Raw genomic sequence first — 13,267 nt, 5'->3', positions numbered from 1 at the left:
TTTTTCACCTTTCCTCAGGAGAACTAACCTCTGTCGCTTCCAGTCGCAGAAGAACTCTCCTCTCTCAAGGCAAAGATTGAAGCATCGAAGCAAAATCTGGGGTGAAGTGTCGATTACCAACTTTAGGATCTCGTTACTTATCCCATCGATTCCAGGCGCCTTGCCTGTTTTTAATCTTTTCCCTGCTTTTTGTAGTTCACTAAGTGTGAAGAATTCTTCCTCTTCGACTTTGCAAAAACTCCAGTCCCTTCTAAGGTATGGCTTTGCAGGAGGAAACAAAGAATTTATTATCTTTCTGACCCAATCGGGATTGTCCAGGCCGGGGGTCTTTTGCCTCGTCACTAATTTTTTAGTAAAGATTTTAAAAGCCAGACCCCATGGGTCCATATCGACTTCCTCGATTAGGTCCTTCCAGCTACGGCGTCGCGACTTGCGGATCTCTTTCTTGAGGTTCTTTTTCGCCTCTTTGAAAGCCTCTTTTAGCAAGGGATCTCCATTAGATCGGGTATATGTCCTTCTTGGTTTGAGGCATTCCTTCCTTAAAGAGGCTAGCTCCTCTAACCACCAGTGCAAGGATTTTCTTACGGGAATGGCGCCTTTGCGTGGCATTGACGCATTGCAAGCGGTGACTATCATGTTCGTCACCGCTCTCACCTCCCTATCCAGACTGCTCGGCCTCTTCACCCAGCCCAAGTCCTCAATTAAAAGGGCTTCTCTTAGGGACCGGCCGAACTTCTCCTTGTCGAGTCTCTTCATATTCCACGAGGAGGTTTTGCGACTAGGAGCATCCGGTCTTTTTCCTTCTCGTGTGTCTCCCATCGAGACTGAGAACTCAATGTACTGGTGGTCACTTGCGGTATATTCCGCAGGGACCCGCCAATCGGTTATGCGGCTAAATAGTTTAGACGATGCGATTGTTAGATCTATAATTGATCCGATCGCACCTCGTCTAAAAGTCCATGTATTACCTCGGTTTACAGCTAATAAGTCGTTTCTGGAGATCATTTCTCCAATACGAATTCCTCTCTTGTCGAGTCTCGTCTCACCCCACTCTGGCGACTTTGCGTTAAAATCGTCAGTGATGATGACATCCAGCCTGGATTCTGTGAGGCTCGCTTCTAGGTCTTCGATATTGGCTTCGAAGTTTGTCAGTGGGTCGTTGGGTGAGAAGTAGCAGCTATACATACGTATATTAGCCACCTCTATCCACACGAACCCACTGCTCGTCTCCAGAAACTTGTCAACCCGCAATTTTGGGTTGCACAGCTTTATGGCGGCTCTCTTCGCCTTATCCTGATACCAAGGGGCGAGGTAGCTTCCTTGATACTGCTCACTGCAGAACAGGATTTCGACCTCATTTTCCCTTGCTGTTTGCATTAGGAGCAACTGTGCATCCTTACTTGTATGCAGGTTGACCTGCAAAAATTTTAAGGATTTGCCCTTTTAATCTTTTGAAGTTCTTCCCTGTAAACCGGGCAGGCTCTCTTTCCGGACTCATAATCTGTTTCCGGCTTCCCCAGGTCCAAGCAAGTAAGGCACTTCGGCTTAACGTTACAGCTCTTCGCGAGGTGTCCCTCTCCGCCGCATCTCCGACAGTTTTTACTTCTGTCGGGGCCTTTGCAGGATAGGGTTCTGTGTACGTAACCTAGGCACTTTTGGCACCTAGCTACTTCAACATGCTCGCGAATTGGAGCATTTATCCAGCCGATTTTGATTCGGCCAAGTTTAAGCAGAATGTCACTTTCTGTTTCTGCCAAGCGGATGAGAGCAACCTTAGTTCCTCTGTAGCGCGGCAAAAGGTGGCACTCCATCGTCAGGTCGAGTTTACCCAGCTTTTCTCTCAGTGCTGAAGTCACCTCATCCTCTGTGGTGGCTTCATCCAAATCCTTAATCTCTAGAGACCTTCTATTCACTAGAGGTGTGACCTCAGCCTTGCCATGCAGGGCCGAAGTCAGTGCCACTGCAAATTTTAAGGTCTCTCCACCCTTTTTCACTATCAAGAGAACCTCCTGTTTAAAAGTTCTCCTGATTTTCCGGATAACGGTCCCCGTATCTTGTGGGTTTACCTTTGCTTTTATCAGCGGCAAGATACCCTCATACAGACTTGGGTCTCTTGCCGTGATTTTAACGGCTTCCGTGCTCCTTAGCTTCAAAGGGGGCTTCGGAAACTCTTTTTTCTCACGTGAGAGCTTCTCTTTTGGAGCCCGTTTCTTTTTGTTTTTAACAATTTTGAAGCCGTCCCCATTGTCCGCTCCGTCCTTAAAGACGGTCTCAGCATACGACTTGCCAGAACTATTTGAGGGCGCCTGTTTCGTTCCAACTAGCGACTCAGAACCAAGCCGTGGAGCATCCTTTCGCTTAATTCTCTTCCCGCCTTGAGTCGTTCGTTGCGGACTCGCATCTGGGCTTGCACCTTCCCTGGGGCGTTTATTAACGCCTTTTGCCTTATTAGGGCATGTCTTTGCGCCGTCCAGAGCTGCAATAGTGCTCTCTGTCTGCTGTGGAACTTCCACAGTTGGATGTTGCGGCTCTTGGTCTTTAAAAGGCTCGGGGATAAAACGTAAATTCTTACAGATTATATAGAACGCACTTTCTAAAACCGTCACGCCATCCTGGATGTCACGACTGACGTTTTTTTGCCGCTTGAATCCTTGGCGCAAGCTTTTAAAAATTCCCGGAATAGCCAGGAACTGATTTACAACATTTGATTCGTAGCATGTCATCTGGCTATCTATTTGGCTCCCTCCAAAATCCTTAGAGCCATCTGCACCGACTATCGGGGATTGCACCCGATCAGAATCGGTGGTGGGATTACCCTCTTTCGAGGTACCCACTTGGAGTATTTCATTAAAAATTTTGTCCATTCCATTAAATTTTTTTTTATTTCTTTGTCCCGTGTCGAGGAACAATCGGGCCTTAACAGGGTACTACCATCTGGCCAGGATGGATCCTAAACCGCCTCCGTTAGTTACATAGACGTTATAGCATTGCCGGAGATTTTAGATTTGATTCTTTTAAAATGAAATGTTTATAATAATTTGATTAACTACTATCGTCATAAAAAAAATGTAATTTCTTATTTTGATGACAGAAACAAAGCATGATGGTTCGGCAACTGGAGGAGGAGCTGAGGCTGCGGATGCGAGGCCCGAGCATTGAATTGCAGCAGCAGATGGAAGTTTTATACAACGAAAACGAGCATCTGACTCGCGAAATAGCCATACTTCGCGACACGATAAAGGTAATTTTTATTGATTTCCCACTTTGCCTTTCATTTTCTTTTTTATTAAAGAAATAATTTTTTTAAACATGTACTAAACTTAAATAGTATATTAGGCAACAAGAGGATAAAGGCAGCTCTTATCGTAAAGAAATGGCTGCCTTTATTCTCGTGTTACTTACGATATTTTTTATTTCTAATGCACAAAAGTGTCGATTTTAGATAGCAGACGGCAGGGAGTAAAAGTCATTCACTTGTTCGACTTGTATGAAAATGGCGGCCGTTTTCTCCCATGGGCAAGAAAAACGCATGGGAACAGCTAATTTTCTTGCCCATGGGAGAACACGGCCGCCATTTTCACACGGTCGAAGAAATGAATGACTTTCCTCCCTGTCGTCTGCTATCAGAAAGCGCCATTTTTGTGCATGTGGGATAAAAATTATTTTTTCTCTTTCGACATTATTCTTATTTTGCTTCTTAATTTATATATTTCCATACATTAACAAAATGACTATATATTTTTTTTTCTTTCTAAACTTTTTCATATTAAAAAAAGTGTACCTTTCTCTTTTTAATAGAAAATTAATTTTATTTTTAGAAATAAAGAATATGAACACCCAATAGCATAGCATGAAATATTCCATTTATATTCCTGGGATGTTCCACGATTTAGAAATAAATTTCAGTGGAATATTCCTGCATTATTCCAAAGGTTGGACATTTCAATATTTCCGATGCTTTAATGGAATATTCAAGGAATGTCAATGGAATATTCAGTGCTATGCTATTGGGTCAAAAAATATTTTTTATATTTAATTTAATAATTAAATTATAAGCATAATATTGATACATAATTTTTGTATTTAAAATTTTTTAATTCTATAAGCTAAAGTAAAAAATAAATTCTAATCACGAAATGCATTAAAAGAAGGGGAAAAATACAATTTGTACAGGAAGAATTATTAAAAAAAAAGATTAAAAGCAATGTAGGTCAGATTGTGAAAGGAGAACATTTGTCCAAGTTTTTCCAACTGTCCCGATCAGTTATGAAAAAATTCAATATATTTTCTCGTTATATTTAATAAAGAACTTACACGTTTTTCTCTTTTGTATGAAAATCAAAGAAAATATAAAGTCAAATGCAAACAATATTATTATATTTTGAAATCAAAGAAAAATATTTCTTAACCGGGCAATGGTTTGACGAATATTTGTGTTTTTTTGAGCTTTTATTTCCGAGTCTACTGGAGGTAAATGACCGAAAAATTCCTTGCCAATAAAACTGTAGACTGAGATCTTGGCACGTACCACAGTGGGGCAAAATGACAAAATTTGGTTCAAATTGACTTTTAGACCACAATTTAAAACCAAATTAAAAAAAAAAAAATTTTTTCTCTAACGCAGAACTAAATTCTGAAGAAATCTGTGAGAGTCAATTTTTTATAACAATGATAACATTAATTGAAAAATGACTTTATTACAAAGAAAATCTCTAGGCGGTTTAAATGAAACATTATTCGTAAAAAATTCGATTCATTTCTGCCCAAAAATGTCCTTACAGTACAATTGTTTATAAAAATTGTATAAACAATTAAGAAAAATTATTTCAAAATATCAGATTAACAAAAAGCAAGTTTAATTACAATAATCTAAAGCAAATATCTTTTTAAGAAAATTTATTTTTAAACATAACTTCCTATAAAGTGTAATTGTTTATTAAAATTGTTTATAACAATTTTTAAAGGCAAAAACTTTTTTTTTACTGCTTACACACCGCCAGACATTAAATGTATACAATTTGAAGTATGCAAGAATTTTTTTGAGCAAAAGAAATCAAAAAATGTAAAAAAAAATTTTTTTACACTTTGCATAAACATTTAAACACGACATATTTCACGAAGCAGACCACAAAAGATCACGATATGCCTCTTTTTCAAAAAAACGAAAAGAAAAAATGAAAAAATGCTTTTCACTGTCAAAATCACTGTCTGGTGAATCCTTATATGAAATTAGTAGATATGCAAATTAGGTAAAGAGAGACATACTGATGGTATTTACTTTCGAAAGAGGAAGAAAGCAATAGCGTTAGATTTTCTGCGTTATAAATAGAGACCGATAATGTTATTTAGTATCTAGAAAGAAGGAGACAGTAAGATATTTGAAAGATATATATATATATATATATATATATATATATATATATATATATATATATATATATATATATGGGATATTCCACGTCAACACGGACAGAGCTCTAAACAAAAATTGCTTTGATGGATTTAAACGTTCTAGGGCTTAAAAGATTTCTACGTTCATGTACTTTAAGATGCCGATGGGCGTTTTTTGCAAAATTCTATTTCCGATGCCAATAGAACTGTCAAAAGTCAAAAGGTCCAAAAATCTCAAAATACTTTTATGAATTAAAAGCAAAAAACGAGGTAAATTATTCTGTAACTCATTCTTTATCAGTTTTTAGGGTTCCCGAATATCAATCTAAAGTTTTTTTTAAAAAATCCAAAATGGCGAATTCAATATGGCGGACAAAATTCAAAATGGCGGATCCAATATGGCGGAAAAAATTTTCAAATTTGATCCGATTTCCTTAAAACGTGTTACTCGGGGGCTTTTGGGGTCGCAGATTATGAATATGAAGTTACTTTGTGTTTGACACTTCAAATTCATAATCAGATACGCTAAAAACCACCGAGTAACACTTTTTAATTAAATCTGATCAAATTAAAAAATTTGATCCGCCATTTTGAATTTCTACAAAGTAACTTCATATTCATAATCTGCGACCCCAAAAGCCCCCGAGTAACACGTTTTAAGGGAATCGGATCAAATTTGAAAATTTTTTCCGCCATATTGGATCCGCCATTTTGAATTTTTAAAAAGTGACTTCAGATTCGTAATCAGCGACCCTAAAAACCCCCGAGTAACAAGTTTTAATCGAATCTGATCAAATTTGAATTTTGTCCGCCATATTGAATTCGCCATTTTTAATTTTTTAAAAAAAACTTTAGATTGACATTCGGGAACCCTAAAAACTGATAAAGAATGAGTTACAGAATAATTTACCTCGTTTTTTGCTTTTAATTCATAAAAGTATTTTGAGATTTTTGGACCTTTTGACTTTTTACAGTTCTATTGGCATCGGAAATGGAATTTTGCAAAAAACGCCCATCGGCATCTTAAAGTACATGAACGTAGAAATCTTTTAAGCCCTAGAATGTTTAAATCCATCAAAGCAATTTTTGTTTAGAGCTCTGTCCGTGTTGACGTGGAATGTCCCATATATATATATATATATATATATATATATGTGTGACGCGACACGAGAAAAGGGACCCATCGTTAAAAAAATCGATTTTGAGATTATGGTGCTATTCGACAGATTATTCTTTGCTCTTTCACGTGAAAAAATCAAAAGTTGAAAAACTTAAATAGTGTTAATAATATAAAGCCCGAAAGTTAAGCATGTAAGCGTAAATACACGGGTTTTCTGCGCATGGCGTCGCTTTAAACGCTCTCCCTGTAAAATTCTCCTTTGCGGCGATAGGTCCCTTGTCTCGTGTCGCGTCACATATCTATATTAGGGGGACTTCGCCCTTCTGCGCGCCAACCCCCTATCTCTATTTTTATATTTATTTTAATTTTTATAAATTTAAAGTAATTTTTTCTTAATATCAATGCATCTTAATAAATTGCATACAATACATGACAAAATACACATAGATTTTGACGTAATATAACAATTGTTATGGACCTTTTTTATCTATATGTCAAAAATTAGATTAAACTTTGACATATATTTTGACCCATTTTAACCTATAGGTTAAAAAGGCGACAAAGAACGATGCTGAAAAATGGTGAAAATTTGCCCCCGAAGGGGATTGTAAAAGAAGTATATGTTTTTATAGATTTTGACCTGCTGAATCCGAAAATCACCCTTAGAAAGTTCTAAACCTTAGGGAAAGGGTTGAAAAACCACCCTTAACTCAGAGACACCGTTTTCAATAAACAACAGTAAAATATGATAAAATTATGTAAATAAGAAACGTTTACACTATAATTTAATAAATTAAGGTAACAGTAATAACAACCGCATAATTTAAATCACGATTACGAACCTTGCAGTTTAAAAAACTACTCTCTCATACATCAACACTTATGCCAAAACCCCAAAAAGTTATATAACGTAAATATATTGATACATAACAAAGCAATAATTAATCCTTTAAAAATAAACAACGTTTACCACTACTGTAGAAATATCGGCCACCCCTAAATATGTTAAAAAACCACTCCTAAACAACCAAAACCAAAAAAAAACTTTAAATGTCATAGACTAAGATTCTAATGTTTTGTTAAAGAGTTATCCCTACCAATAACAAATAAGCAACTATTGTTACATCTACCATTAACTCAACAACCCTTAATCATGATCAGAAACTACCCCTATATGATACTTAAAAAATTACCTCCGAAGTTACAAATTAAAAACCGAATTATTTTACTATTTATGACACTTTAAACAATCAAATCAATTATTATAAGGGTTATCATGTCCAACCACTGAAGGTAAGATACATTGTTGTCCAATCAATGAAGATCAGAGTTATCAGGTCCAACCACTGAAGGTAAGAAACATTGTTGACCACTCAATGAAGATCAGTGTTTTCAGGTCCAACCACTGAAGGTAAGAAACATTGTGGACCACTCAATGAAGATCAATGTTATCAGGTCCAACCACTGGAGATGAGAAACATTGTTCAATCAATGAAGATCAGGGTTATCAGATCAAACCACTAAAGGTAAGATACATTGTTGTCCAATCAATGAAGATCAGGGTTATGGGATCCAACCACTGAAAGTAAGAAACATTGTTGACCAATCAATAAAGATCAGGGTTATCAGGTCCAACCACTGAAGGTGAGAAACATTGTTCTCCAATCAATGAAGATCAGGGTTATCAGGTCCAACCACTGAAGGTAAGAAACATTGTTGTCTAATCAATGCAGATCAGGGTTATTAGGTTAAACCACTGAAGGTAAGAAACATTGTTGACCAATCAATGAAGATAAGGTTTATCAGGTCCAACCACTGAAGGTAAGAAACATTGTTGTCCAATCAATCAGTGGTTGGACCTGATAACCCTGATCTTCTTTAATTAGTCAACAATGTTTCTTACCTTTAGTTGTTGGATCCCATAACCCTGATCTTCATTTATTGGACAACAATGTATCTCACCTTCAGTGGTTGGACCTGATAACCCTTATATTTATTGATTGGACAACAATGTTTCTTACCTTCAGTAGTTTTATCTGATGAACTCTGATCTTTATTAATTGGACCACCAAAGACTGTACCTTCAAGGTTTGATTATTTTATGTGTTTTCTTTATTGATTACAATAAATTAAATATCACAATATCAAACATTTATTTAAAGTGTCATAAATAGAAAAATAATTTGGTTTTTAATTTGTAACTTCGGAGGTAATTTTTTAAGGATGATATAGGGGTAGTTTCTGACCATGATTAAGGGTTGTTGAGTTAATGGTAGATGTAACAATAGTTGCTTATTTGTTATTGGTAGGGATAACTCTTTAACAAAAACATTAGAATCTTAGTCCATGACATTTTAAGTTTTTTTTCGTTTTTGGTTGTTTAGGGGTAGTTTTTTAACATATTTAGGGGTGGCCGATATTTCTACTGTAGTGGTAAACGTTGTTTATTTTTAAAGGACTAGCGCAGTCGACGGCCGCAAGCGGCCGTCTCCTTTGCCGTTCTCTGCCATTTCTCAATTCAGTTCCCTGCCTAATTTTTAATTAATTACAATTTTTCTTTTTTCTTTGTGAATTTGATATACAATTAAACTTACACAAACATATAAGCGTAAGGCATATGAAACTGGCGAACGCTAAGCATTAAATAGGGAATTATCTTTAACTGTTCTACGCCATTTCTAAATTTAGTTTGCTACCTAATTTTGAATTAATTCTAATAACTTTAATTTCATTACATTTAAATATAAGATTTAAACTCCTGCCCTATTATAATTATATTCTTTGTTACTATTATTAATAATTATTTATTATTTTCAATAATATTGATTTTAATTTATTTATTCTAATTTCTTTTTTAATAAACATAAATTGATAAATATATACCATTTGTCTAGTTTTAATTATCTGATGCTGAATTAGAATGTATGTTCATTGTTATTAATAATATTAAAAAAAGTTTTTTGTTTATTTAATTTTCTTAATTACTTTTAATTAAAAAATGAATAAAAATAAATATTTATTTTTTATCAATTTCAAAAAAGGCTATCAACATTTTAAAAGTTAGCGCCCACAATTGCACAACCGCAGCTCCATCTGCAACATGCACTTTGCTTATGAGTATGCCTTTCTCCAATGCTTTTTTCCTAATCGCGCTGCGAGTTCTCTTCGATATTTTCGATATTCGATCTTGCCCATGCCTTCATGCTTTTTTTGGTAGGATTAATTATTGCTTTGTTATGTATCAATATATTGACGTTTTATAACTTTTTAGGGTTTTGACATAAGTGTTGATGTATGAGGGGGTAGTTTTTAAACTGCAAGGGTCGTAATCGTGATTTAAATTATGCGGTTGTTTTACCTTAATTTATTAAATTATAGTGTAAACGTTTCTTATTTACATAATTTTATCATATTTTACTGTTGTTTATTGAAAACGTTGTCTCTGAGTTAAGGGTGGTTTTTTAACCCTTTCCCCAAGGTTTAGAACTTTCTAAGGGTGATTTTCAGATTCAGCAGGTCAAAACCTATAAAAACATTTACTTCTTTTACAATCCCCTTCGGGGGCAAATTTTGACCATTTTTCATCATCGTTCTTTTACATAGATTTTGACGTATCATAGATACGTTTATAGTCCTTTATTGTCCCTTTTTAAGTTGTAGTTAAATAAAAGTCAAATTACACATAGATTATGACGTAACTAAATGAGGAAGTAAAAATAAAACGTCAAAATTAGGTCAAAATTATAGGTGTAAGAGAAAACACAATTTTAAAATTACCTTACATTGTTAGGTCAGATGCCAAACTTAACATAAGTTTTGACGGCCCCTTTGGGATAGGGCGCCCTTTCAGAATCTGGAAACAGCGGCGGCGGCGATATCTTTTTGTAATATAGGTAGATATAAAATTTAAAAAGAAACGAAAGGTCTGCTCGAGTACCTGGTCTATTGTTTGAAGGGTTTCTTTCAACCAGTATATTAACTGACCAGTGAGCAGAGAGGGAGAGAGAGAGAGAGAGAGAGAGAGAGAGAGAGAGAGAGAGAGAGAGAGAAACTATGAATTAGTAGTAAGCATGAGTGCGAGTGAGATTCAAGCAAATTATATACAGGAGCGTTACAGTTGCATTGGTAGTCTATTTTATACTTGAGTATATATACACTGTAAAAAATTTAGAGAGTTAACGGACTCGGGAGTTGGGAGTGAAATTTTTCGAGTTAAAAATCAACTCAAAAAGAGAGTTAATTTCTAACTCCCTTCATTCAACACCCGCGCGAGTTATTTTTTCCTTGGAGAGTTAGCATTTGGGTGTGAAGTTTTAACTCTCTTTATTTAACTCCCCTGGCATTAACTCCCCAATGGGTGCGACTTTTATAGAATCCCCTGGGGAGTTAAAATTTAACTAGGGAGCATTAAGACACTAGAGCATTATAAATAAATAAATGCTAACAAACAAAATTAATAGATTGTTTCAAAATTATCAAATTTCATCAGATTCTTTTAAAACTTGTTACTCGGGGGTTTTTGGGTCGATGATAACGAATCTGAAATCCCTTTTTAGAAATTGGAAACGACGGATCCAATATGGCTGACAGTTTTTAAAATTTTATTAGGTTCGTTTATTAAATCTTATTATTCGGGGGTTAATAGGGTCGCTGATTCTGACTCTGAAGTCACTTTTCAGAAATCCTAGCATCATACTATTCTATAATGAAAATAAATTATATTATTGGGTACAAGTTTCAAGCGAATTGCATTAAATTTTGACATTTTTTCAGCTATATTAGATCTACAATAATTTTTTATTTCTAAAAAGTGATTTCAGGTTCGTAATCAGTGATCACATAAAAGTAATTGTCTTAGGTTATAATAATTATAATGCTTTTTTTAAAAACTGCAGCATAGAATATATTTTAATTTTATTGTACCACTATTAAAGAATACAAATGTAAAATATTATTTAAAAATTACAAAAACTACTATTTTTTAAAAATCTAATTTTTGGCGCTTTTCTGAAAAACTGCCTACTTTTAGTATTTATTTCTATAATAAAATATTTATAATGAAACTTTTCAATTGTAAAAACTTATTCTTTAATGTTTAATTTAATCAAATATGATAATTGGTTGAAAATATCATGGTGACGGTCGCGATTGGTTGAAAGACGATGATGACGGTCGCTATTGGCTGAAATCCGATGATGACGGTCGCTATTGGTCAGAAATTGTAGCGGTGACGCTTGCTATTGGTTTATTTTCTTTGTTTATAAGAGCTTTAACAGTAGCTACAGTATACAGTAGTTACAGTTTATTAACAGATTTTTGCAGTATATAATACAGAAAAATAAAAGTGCAAAGTGAAGAACACGATTTTTTCTCTTTTTAAAATTAAAAAAAATAAAACGAAAAAAATTTTGGTGATTAAAAATAAGAATAAGGAGTTAAGTTTTTAAAAATTGTGTAAAATACTACTTTTTAATGATATAAAATAATTTTTCTTTTTTGTAATTAAGAAATGCAAGTAATAAATTAACAACTTTCCCGTCTAAGTCACTAACATTATCTACTTTTTCAACAATTAAACTTGTAAAGAAATTTAAATAACTTTCTAGAATCATTTAAAAAAATGCTTGATCTCGTCCTTGAGTTTGCCTTGTTTTATTAAAAAATTAATATAATTTCAGAAATACTTTACATGGTTTAATATTTTTTTAATAAATCTTAAACAAGTACTCAGTAAACAAAAACTAATTGAAATAGATTAAAAAGAATTCACAAAAAGTTTCAGTGAATCCCGCTTTATGACAAATACGAATTGGAGCTATGTTGCAATTTTCCTAAATTCGTCAAACTGTATTGAACTTCCAAACCTTCTATTCATACTAATTCAATGGACAAGTTTTGGGGCCTTTAATTTTTTTAATTCGTCAGCACGAATTCAATGCATGCCTTGGTCATTTCTTACGAATGCGAATTCGTTTGCACAACTTCAGGTAAATTAAATCAAATTCAATCGAATATACAAAGAGCTTGAATGAATCCCGTTTTCTACCAAAAATCTTAATTCATTTCAATCCGTTTGAATTAGTTTTTTTACTGGGTACCAAGTTTTTTATTATAAAAAAGTTTATGTTGTCTTAAACAAAAAAATAATATTTTTATTTCAGTTCAAAATTAGAGTCTTGAAGGTAATAAACAGGTGCCAGTTTTAGAATCATGTATTTGACTTATTTTAAAAGTAATTTTGATTAGTGATTTTTAACTTTAAATTAATAATAATTTAATTGCCGATAGGTGGCGGCTTTTGAGCACATGTTTGTGCGTGTCTCGGCCTTTTTTATATAGTTTAACCGGTTTATAAGTTCGGTTTAATTTTTCAATGGAGTGTCTTCAAATTGTGGTGCTTCCCTGAATTTATTATTTGTAATTTTTCACTTAAATTTTGCATTTGTTTATTGTAAACTTCGGTTTACATTTCCTAACCTCATTTTGGACATTGGTTCATTAACAAGGTTTTCTTTTTCATTAAAGTGAGTTTGCAACTTGAAATTCTTTTTGTGAACATTTCATTTATACAAATTTGTACTTTCTCGTAAATTAATAATGCCATCAGCACTAAATATGAAGAAGTGTACAAAGTGTGGTAAAGATATTGCACGTGCTATTCCTACGTTTTGTTCTAAATGTAAACTTCCTTACCATCGGAGCTGTGCAATACAGACCTCAACTTTACCTGATGGGTCGTATTCTAAGTGTTGTGAG

General features: G+C 34.2%; 1 protein-coding gene across 2 annotated transcripts in view; it reads left to right on the top strand.

The window, feature by feature from the left end:
* Nucleotides 1-13,267, top strand: part of LOC122506404 (ELKS/Rab6-interacting/CAST family member 1-like) — a 436,083-nt gene that overhangs the window by 232,643 nt on the left and 190,173 nt on the right. For both annotated transcript variants that reach the window (XM_043618552.1, XM_043618551.1), the window contains exon 2: nt 3,092-3,241. In XM_043618552.1, the coding sequence (XP_043474487.1) occupies nt 3,092-3,241 (150 nt within the window). The remainder of the gene's footprint in view (nt 1-3,091; nt 3,242-13,267) is intronic.

This window comes from Leptopilina heterotoma, unplaced genomic scaffold (assembly GCF_015476425.1).
Source record: "Leptopilina heterotoma isolate Lh14 unplaced genomic scaffold, ASM1547642v1 Lhet_417, whole genome shotgun sequence".
Taxonomy (NCBI): Eukaryota; Metazoa; Arthropoda; class Insecta; order Hymenoptera; family Figitidae; genus Leptopilina; species Leptopilina heterotoma.
Note: the sequence above shows the minus strand (reverse complement) of the source record. Positions and strands in the feature narration are given on the sequence as shown.